This window comes from Strongylocentrotus purpuratus, unplaced genomic scaffold, assembly GCF_000002235.5.
Source record: "Strongylocentrotus purpuratus isolate Spur 01 unplaced genomic scaffold, Spur_5.0 spur5_contig_845, whole genome shotgun sequence".
Classification (NCBI taxonomy): Eukaryota; Metazoa; Echinodermata; class Echinoidea; order Camarodonta; family Strongylocentrotidae; genus Strongylocentrotus; species Strongylocentrotus purpuratus.
In genome coordinates, this window is record NW_022145552.1 from 843,064 (window position 1) to 852,404 (window position 9,341).

General features: G+C 39.1%; 1 protein-coding gene across 1 annotated transcript; it reads left to right on the forward strand.

Moving 5' to 3' along the window:
* Positions 1-5,469: 5,469 nt before the first annotated feature.
* LOC115926617 (NADH dehydrogenase [ubiquinone] 1 alpha subcomplex subunit 3-like) lies at positions 5,470-9,341 on the forward strand. Its single transcript, XM_030991493.1, has 4 exons — positions 5,470-5,565; positions 7,239-7,313; positions 7,797-7,880; positions 8,612-9,341. The coding sequence occupies exons 1-4, from the start codon at positions 5,520-5,522 to the stop codon at positions 8,659-8,661; spliced, it is 255 nt and encodes an 84-aa protein (XP_030847353.1). The 5' UTR covers positions 5,470-5,519; the 3' UTR covers positions 8,662-9,341.

Sequence of the window (9,341 nt, forward strand, 5' to 3'; positions counted from 1 at the left end):
GACGATTCATTAAATTATTACTCTTAATCCTTGTCTGAATTCATTTTCGCCCCTCCCGCGCGAAGAGCGGAAGCTATCACACGTTATTAAATTATTAGAGAAAGAAGACGATCCGTTGTACCGTTCTCGACTCTTCATTCTTGTTTCGCCCTTTCCCGCGCAAAGCGCGGAAGCTATGACGTTTCATTTAATTATTAGAGAAAGAAGATGATTCATTGTACCAGTCCCGCCTCTTGATCCTTGTCTGGATCCAGTCCCCCCCCCCCCCTCCCTCATGCGCGAAGCGCGGAAGATTTGACGCTTCAAAAATTATTACTCTTAATCCTTGTCTGAATTCTTTTTCGCCCATCTCGCGCGAAGCGAGGAAGCTTTGACGTTTCAATAAATTATTACTCTTAATCCTTGTCTGAATTCATTTTCGCCCATTCCGCGCGAAGCGCGTAAGCTTTGACGATTCATTAAATTATTACTCTTAATCCTTGTCTGAATTCTTTTTCGCCCATCTCGCGCGAAGCGAGGAAGCTTTGACGTTTCAATAAATTATTACTCTTAATCCTTGTCTGAATTCATTTTCGCCCATTACGCGCAAAGTGCGGAAGCTTTCACGTTTCATGAAATTATTAGAGAAAGAAGACGATTCGTTGTATCGTGTTCTTGTCTAAATTTAGTTTCCCCCCCCCCCCCCCCTCCCGCGCGAAGCGCGGAAGCTTTGACACTTCAGTAAATTATTAGAGAAAGAAGACGATCCGTTGTACCGTTCTCGACTCTTAATTCTTGTTTCTCCCTCTCCCGCGCAAAGCGCGAAAGCTATGACGTTTCATTTAATTATTAGAGAAAGAAGATGATTCATTGTACCAGTCCCGCCTCTTGATCCTTGTCTGGATCCAGTTTCACCCCCCCCCCCCTCCTCCCTCCCGTGCGAAGCGCGGAAGATTTGACGTTTAAAAAATTATTACTCTTAATCCTTGTCTGAATTCATTTTCGCCCATCTCGCGCGAAGCGAGGAAGCTTTGACGTTTCATTAAATTATTACTCTTAATCCTTGTCTGAAATCTTTTTTCGCCAATCTCGCGCGAAGCGCGGAAGCTTTTACGTTTCAATAAATTATTACTCTTAATCCTTGTCTGAATTCGTTTTCGCCCATCACGCGCAAAGTGCGGAAGCTTTCAAGTTTCATTTAATTCTTAGAGAAAGAAGACGATTCGTTGTGTCGTGTTCTTGTCTAAATTTAGTTTTCCCCCTCCCGAGCGAAGCGCGGAAGCTTTGACACTTCATTTAATTATAAGAGAAAGAAGACGATTCGTTCTACCGTTCTCTACTCTTAATCTTGTCTGAATTCAATTTCCCAACTGGGCCCCTCAACGGTACATGTGCAGTGTTACATGATGTAAGTATGGAACGCCCGGCAGTGCTTGTCACAGTTGCTTCTGGAAATGATTTTTTTACTAGTGTTACTGTTAGTGGCCACGGCCCCTTAATGACTATAAAAAAACATATGCTCTTCTTGGCTATTTGGAATGTGTCAGTTTGCAACAGAAATGGAGAAACGCGCATTTTGTTGAAAATAGTGAGATATCACGAACATTTATACATCAAGGAATTGAAAAAAAGTCATGGTTCAATTTTATTTGGGGGGGGGGGGGCTGGCGCCCCCCCAAGCCCCCCCCCCCAACCAGTACGCCAGTGACAGGGACTATATTCTTCAAAGTGGACTGGAGGGAACCCCGGCCCCCCACTCAGAGGTCGGAATGACCGCATGCGTGTTGCCAAAATGTCCGGTAAAGGGGTATAATTTCGTGCGACAAAGTCCGGCCCGAGAATTGTAAGAAAAGGGGTGTATTTGACTTTTCACCCGGAGATTTCTTTAAAAAGGGGGTGTTTTTCTTTTTTTTCTCTCATCTCTTTGGACTCCTGAGAAATTATTCCGAATTTAGGGGGGTACATTGAGCATTTTTTCTGATTTAGGGGGTCTCCATGATGCAAAAAAAAGCCCGCGAAAAGCCCGCGAAAGGGGGGTTCGGAAATGTTGGCAGTCCTCAGATAGGGGGTGCTTTCAAAAAGAGGGTACGAGCATATGCGTACCCTAAATAACACTGAGTGGGGGGGGGGCGGGGAGGGAACCAACACAAAAGGGCGATTTTGCGAAAATGCGAGAAAAAAAAATCAATTTTTAGACATAGGTAAAGTCCGTACATTCTAAAAAATATATATCAAGGAATATCTTCAACGTTTTACTCTCACTGTTTCCGTTTCATTACTCTGTATAAAGATTAGTGTGGGAAAGAGCGAGCAAATTATCTAAGATTTCAGTAACAGAGGTCGCATTGCAACCGATCTGAATCATTAGATTTTAAGAAAATAAGCAGTCTTGGCGGTGCTTGAAGCTCAATTTCATTAACATTTTAATGAAAGAAGTTTTTGATGCAAGCGAGCGGAGGCAATTGAATACGATTTGGGGGAATTTTCTCTCAGTTAATGCTTCAGGGGCACCGTGCATGCCGCAAAGGCTACAAGAAAAACTGTTAATGACACCTTTGTGTAATAATGAGTTTAACATAATCTGGTTGTGTTTTGCAGTCACATAAAGTTTTAAAGTTTAAAAAAAAGGGGCAATTTATTACAAGTGCGCCTGTGAAGTTCAAAGGGTATATGGGCATTACAGAATGTATGGGCGTCGATAAAGGGGGGGGGGGGTCCCCCTCACCTGTCAGGATATTGTCGGTAAAATTGCGCTGCTGTCGGGGAAAAAGAGAAAAGGGGAGGGCCGGGAAATGAGAGGGAATGGGAAAGAAAAGTAAAAAAAGAGAAGGAAAAAAAGGAGAGAAAGGAAAGAGAAGGGAAGAGAGCAAGAGAAAAAAAGAAAAAGAGGAAGGAAAGGAAAGAAAGGAAAAGAAAGAAAAGAAAGAAAAGGAGAAAAGGAAAAAAAGAAGATAAATAGAGAAAAGGGCAAAAAAAAAAACGGGGAATGAAAGAGAGGAGAGGGGGTAAGAGCCTGAGAGAAGAAGGTGGGAGAAAGAGAGAGAGGGGGATGTTGGGTGGAGTCGCCACGTCGTTGGGAGCAAGAAAAATACGCATAGATAATTATGTTGCTGTGTCGGGTCCGCTGTGTCGGGTTCTTGCTCGATCCTTGTGTACTAGATCTATATTAATGCAGAAGATTTAAAGGACCCATGACATCGAAATACAAGTGGATTCCTGTTGGTGTGCAGTCCTGCATACATTCCATCATATTTTAATATGTAAACCTCTGAATTCGTTTCATACATTTAAATATTTGTTTTTCAAATGTGCTAAGCTCCACCCCAAAAACCTCCAAATCTCAGTCCCCTTGTGACATCATCTGTCAGTCATCAATGAGCTAACTTGAAAAAGTGGCATGTAACTTTGCCAAAGTTGACCACCTGTTACAATACCACAAACAATAGTAACACATATCAGACTAAACTAATATTCTAGAATAGACAATGATATGCAATTTTCCCCCAGCTTAGCACACGTTCATAATAGAATTGCATGCTTCCATACATTATGTACAAGGTGATGCTACAGCATGTAGCAAATATGTTCATTTATATGTTCATTAAAATCAACTTGATAATAACTAAAACAAACAAAAAACAGACAAAAATTAAATACAATATAAACAGTAAATGCAAGAATAAATGTAAGATTGAATACAAGAATGCATGTCTGACATAGCAACTCGTATGTCGCTATTTTATTACGTATTGTAACAGGTGGTCGACTTCGGCAAAGATACATACCACTTTCTCAAGTTAGCTCATTGATGACTGATAAATGATGTCACAAGGGGAATGAGATCTGGAGGTTTTTGGGGTGGAGCTTAGCAAGTTTGAAAAACAAATATTTCAAAAAATATTTAAAAATCTATGGAACGAATTCAGAGGTTTACATATTAAAATATGATGGAATGTATGTAGGACTGCACACCAACAGGAATCCATTTGTATTTCGATGTCATGTGTCCTTTAAATCTTCTGCATTGATATAGATCTAGTACACAAGGATCGAGCAAGAATACCGACACAGCGGACCCGACACAGCAACATAATTATCTATGCGTATTTATCTTGCTCCCAACGACGTGGCGACTCCACCCAACACCCCCCTCTATCTATTTCTCCCACCTTCTTCTTTCAGGCACTTACCCCCTCTCCTCTCTTTCATTCCCCGTTTATTTTGTTTCCCTTTTCTCTATTTATCTTCTTTTTTTCCTTTTCTCCTTTTCTTTCTTTTCTTTCTCCCCCTACGAACTGTGACTTTTTATAGGACAAAGAAACATTTATGAAAATTCAAACAATGATTGAGAGTGGGTACAACGATTCGTCTTCTTTCTCATATAATTTAATGAAGCGTCAAAGCTTCCGCGCTTCGCGGCAGAAAGGGGGGGGGGGAACTGAATTCAGAACAGGATTAAGAGTAAAAAACAGTACAACGAATCGTCTCCTTTCTCCGAAACGTCAAAGCTTCCGCGCTTCGCACGGTGTGGGGGGGGGGAGTCTAAATTCAGACTAGGCTTCAGAGTCGGAAACGGTTGAACGAATCGTCTTCTTTCTCCAAAGCAAGACCAAAAAAATAATTTAGCTCCTGGCCACGGGTTTATAGGGTTAAATTTGTAGACATTGGAACATTGGCATTAATATATTTGTCGGTAATCGGTGGCCTCTACACCCCCTCCCCCACTGAAAATAGTCTAGTGACGCCCCTGAGGATGGGGTGAAGGTTGCCTCAAATATAGCAGTTGAGGGAAATAAATGTCAGCCTATATCAGTGAAGTTGAAGTGGCACACGATTTAGTATAAAATGGGCACAATTCTAATCATGAAAATAACTTATTCAAAGAAGGGGTATTTTTTTTTTTTTAAAGGTGTACAGTTCGTTCTTATGAAATTCAGGGCAGTGTGTCAACCGGCTCCCTGCTTTTATAGCCTAATTGTAGTGGTAACAATATACGGTACCTGGCTACAAAAAGCTACCCTCCACCAGATTTTTTTCTAACTAGGTAAATGTATGACTCTCTAGATGTCAGTAACCTTCACGCTGCATGAGAAGTGTTGAGAATCATGAAGAAAACAAATCTAAACTTTTCTTTTATAATAAACACAAGAAGGCAATGCCCTATCATGTAACTTGTATTCCTCTATTCATTTGATTGATGGCTTTTAGGACGATTAACCCCTGGACAATTATCAGAGGTACAATAAACTCCCCCAGGACGATAACCCCCCCCCCCCCCCCTCCGAGGACAATGCCCCCCCCCCCCCCCGGGATAATCACCCCATGGAAAATTACCCCCCCCCCCCCCTCCCCCCGAAAAAAATGCTTTGATTAAAACCAACTTATCAATTAATTATCAGGGTGGACTTCCCCTTTATGATCAGGGGGTGGGGGTGGTTTTCCTTGGGGGATATTTTTCCTGATACGCCAGCTGCAAGCTCAAACGGCGACGCTAGCGCGCCCCCATCGCGCGGATTTGACCATCACACGGTTGACTGAACATGGCTACTCGAGTAATCTCCCCAGCCCGAGAGGCCTGGAGAAAAGGTAATTTTACCCTTATTTTACTACTTATAAAGCATGTAATTATTTAAGAGTTATCTTTGGTGGTAAACCTATTTGTCACTATAATATTTGAAGCAAAATTAATCTTGTTACAGTCTTACAGGCCTCTAATTTTGACTTGGAAAACTGCCTGTGATGCCGTCTCCTCTATTCATACCAGTCCCGTGTGTTCGAGTTCGTGTCATGCCATATTAAGTGTCGTAAGCTCAAGTTAGATTCTGGGCGCTTGTATTTTAGTTGTTCACAACTGTGAACACTTGGATCAATTGGACCCGTGACTCCGGTGTGGAGATACCCAACTATATTAAACATACCAAAAATCATCTAAATCTCCACAATTGTTCAAATAATGGTCATGATTTGAAAGTCGTTATCTTTCTTATCTGTTTCGTGTCAATTTTCTTATCTTTTTTGGAAATTGGGAGTATTTTTCCTAAAATAAAAACGAAGACATATGTATAAACGGTAGACTCCTACACTTTCTCACTGGTTTCACGGCAAAATTACTGCACGATACAAGTGCATAACGACAGTATAGTAGTAGGCCGGGGTGCAAGCATGCGTGCATGAAGTTAGCAACTGAATGAACATCATCAATTCATAATGTGAATTATTCACTAAGATCTTTGCGCATTGAGCGCTGTACAGTTAGTTTACGTGCTCTCCTTGGCCGATCTGCTCGAGTGGCTTTGAATTGTAGTGAGAGAGGGCCTACTTAACTTAAGCGTGACTTAAGTTCAACGGCAAAGTCAATATGTAATATTACGTCACACCACAGAGATTTTTGACAAGTCCTGCTTTAAACAGGTGACGCACTTCACACATAACTGACGCACACACTGCATTGCAAACACATAAAATAGAAAAATGAACGAACATCTCAGAATAAATTTCCAGGTTGTACCTTAAGTATGACGAAAATGAGAATTGTTTCAAGCGCCAGATTCTGGGCGCTGGTTCAGAAACGTATCCAAAATTTGACCCGTAACTCCGGCGTGGAGATAGTGACACCCTACTAAAACATACCAAAAATGAAGTATATATTCATTAAATGTCCAAGTAAAGATTATGAGTTAAAATTTGTTATGTTTATTACCTGTTTCGTATAAATTTTCTTGTTATTTTTGGAGTATTTTTCGGAAAAACAATGATATTAGTATACACTTTTTCTCAGGTTTCACGGCAAACCGCTGCACAATACAAGTGCATATCGATGGTGGGTTGCGGGCGGGCGCGCACCTGTGTGAAGTTATCTACCGTAATGTCTCAGATCCTCATTTACGGTACATAACTTCACACAGCCGCGCGAACGTCCTCAACCCACCATCGGTATGCACTTGTATTGTGTAGCAGTTTGCAGTGAAACCTGAGAAAAAGTGTATACTAATATCATTGTTTTTTCGAAAAATACTCCAAAAATATCAAGAAAATTGACACGAAATGTTGAAACACACTAACTAAGACTATTCGTCAAAATGCATCAAAATTTAAGTTACTTTGGAGATTCATGTACTTTTAGTCTGGCTGGAGCGGTGACCAAGAAACGTTTACAACGATTTCAGAATAACTCTAAGCACCACATGATACATTGACAGGAATTAATAGATTTCCAATTCATTATTAAAATTGTTTTTTATTTTGTTTTCTTGCCCTAGGTATCGTCCCTTTCCTGAAGTTTTCATGGGATAAGGAGCCTGTTATTGTTGTTTCCTGTCTTCTAGGCTCTACATGTGAGTATTATTGTTATTATTATTTCTTTATTGCCAAAAAACTTGAGGTTAGATTTCAAATTAAGTTAAAGAAACTGTAGAGTCTAATAAATTAATAAATTTAATAACAATGTGCTACAATCAAATTATTAAATCAATTAATGTAAGCTTGTGTCATTGTGAGTACAATATTTTACAATGATTGTATTTAATATCAGAATTAATTAGGGTATGTTTGTCTATAATAAGCTGATTTTTTTTTTTTGTATTTTATTTGTACTTGTTATTCAAATAAATCTTTGGAAAAATCTTTATTCTCTTATGCTCTCTTTGCTTTGTGTATTACCTTGTTTCACACTGACTTTAGTCAGGATCTTCTAAACACTCCTTCAGTTTTTATTATGTTATTTATATGAAAGTTTTATGTTAATTTTTTTGTTGTTGCCTGCATTAAATTACATTATCCTCCTTTTTACTTTTCTCTCTCATAATGGCTTCATACAGTGCCTCTGACATGGTTACTCACACCCAACTCATACTGGGATAAAGTGAAGAGCGATGCCGATAAAATACCCAACAAATACCCAAGTAAGAATTCATCCTATGTGATCTCCTGTACAGTCAAATATTTCAAATACTTCTGTCATTTATTATTCTAGGGATTCTCTTTGGACTGCATGTAAAAGGAAAAACGTGTTGCAACGACCCCAATAAGCATGAATAAAACTACCTTTTCATTGCTCTTGTTGTTCAGATAGGTTTTTGATCAGTAATGTGTTTATTTTGTGGTAATTCACTATTTAAAATGTTGTCTTTGGAGTATTTCCCAGTTTCTATTTTGTATTTGGTCAAAATGTGCTGGGCATTACGGTATTAAGCGGTGAACATCCAGGAGGTACTGTACTGCTCAGTATTTCCTACCCAGCCAACCATGCGTTGCATAGAATATGTTCAAATATGTATGAGAACCGCTTGGGCAAATGCTGCCACAAACCCGTTATTGATGACTTCTCCAGTTTGTCAGCAGTGTTTCTGTAGAATGATGAGTTTACTGGCAAGATTTACAGATTTCCTTGCTAAATTCAGAGTTGTCAAATAAGGCTTCTGTTAAACTTTTTTTTCTCCCTATTATTATTTTTTTTTATTGCAACCAAAACATGGGGTTGGATTTCAAATAAAAATACAAACAGATAGATGAAAATGGTATTTAATAATCCTTCTATGAAACTGCGTCTAACTATCAGGGTAAACTAAACATTCACTTTTGATATTCATTTTCCACAATTTATGTTCTTTTTCCTTTTTTTTTCTTCAAACAGCACCAATTAGATATGTAGAAGGAAAAACAGCAGAGCCATCATCAGTATGACATCAGGAAAATGCTGTTTGACCTTAGATCTTGGAGCCCACCATTATGTTCATCACATTAACCACCATCATTAAGCTCAGGAAGAGGAGAGATTGTCGGGGTTTTGCGCAGGAGAAGAGTTTTGATAAGGAAAGATATTCTTCAGTGTATTTAGAGAGATGAATGACAGAATAGAGATATCAATTTCAGTCAACATTTAGGGTTATTTAGGTAAAATTTCTAAGGCTTATTTCAGTGCTCCCATTTCGGGGGTTCTAAATCTAGTCTAATTCCCTATTCTGGAAGACAATTTAAATTTTCCCATTGTGGTGGTCTGCAAGATAATGTATTTGATATTTGTGAGGTGCATTCAATCAAGTAGTAGTTTGCTGGTAACATCTTTCAGATCTTAAGTCATACACACACATCAGTCATTAACCAAATTGAAATTTATTCTTCCACCCAAGCTTATAATGTGATGATTCTAATGCGCTCCTAATATTATGTGGATTTGTTTTTTTATCGAGTCAGTTGATAAAAGATCCAGCTGTATATAGATATATGTACATGTTTTTAAGATGGTTTGACGTTGTGGAGATGGATGTGCCATACATCTTACAAAGAAACCTATCGTTTGAGAAAAGACTGCGTTTGAATAGCAGTGATATGTTATTCTCAATAAAATGAGAAATCAAAGAGTA

What these genes read in the sequence shown, in the direction of transcription:
- LOC115926617 (XM_030991493.1), top strand. Translation starts at nt 5,520, where the DNA reads ATGGCTACTCGAGTAATCTCCCCAGCCCGAGAGGCCTGGAGAAAAG. An exon ending in CCGAGAGGCCTGGAGAAAAG is followed by an intron (nt 5,566 to 7,238) that starts GTAATTTTACCC and finishes TTCTTGCCCTAG; the next exon opens with GTATCGTCCCTTTCCTGAAG. An exon ending in CTGTCTTCTAGGCTCTACAT is followed by an intron (nt 7,314 to 7,796) that starts GTGAGTATTATT and finishes GGCTTCATACAG; the next exon opens with TGCCTCTGACATGGTTACTC.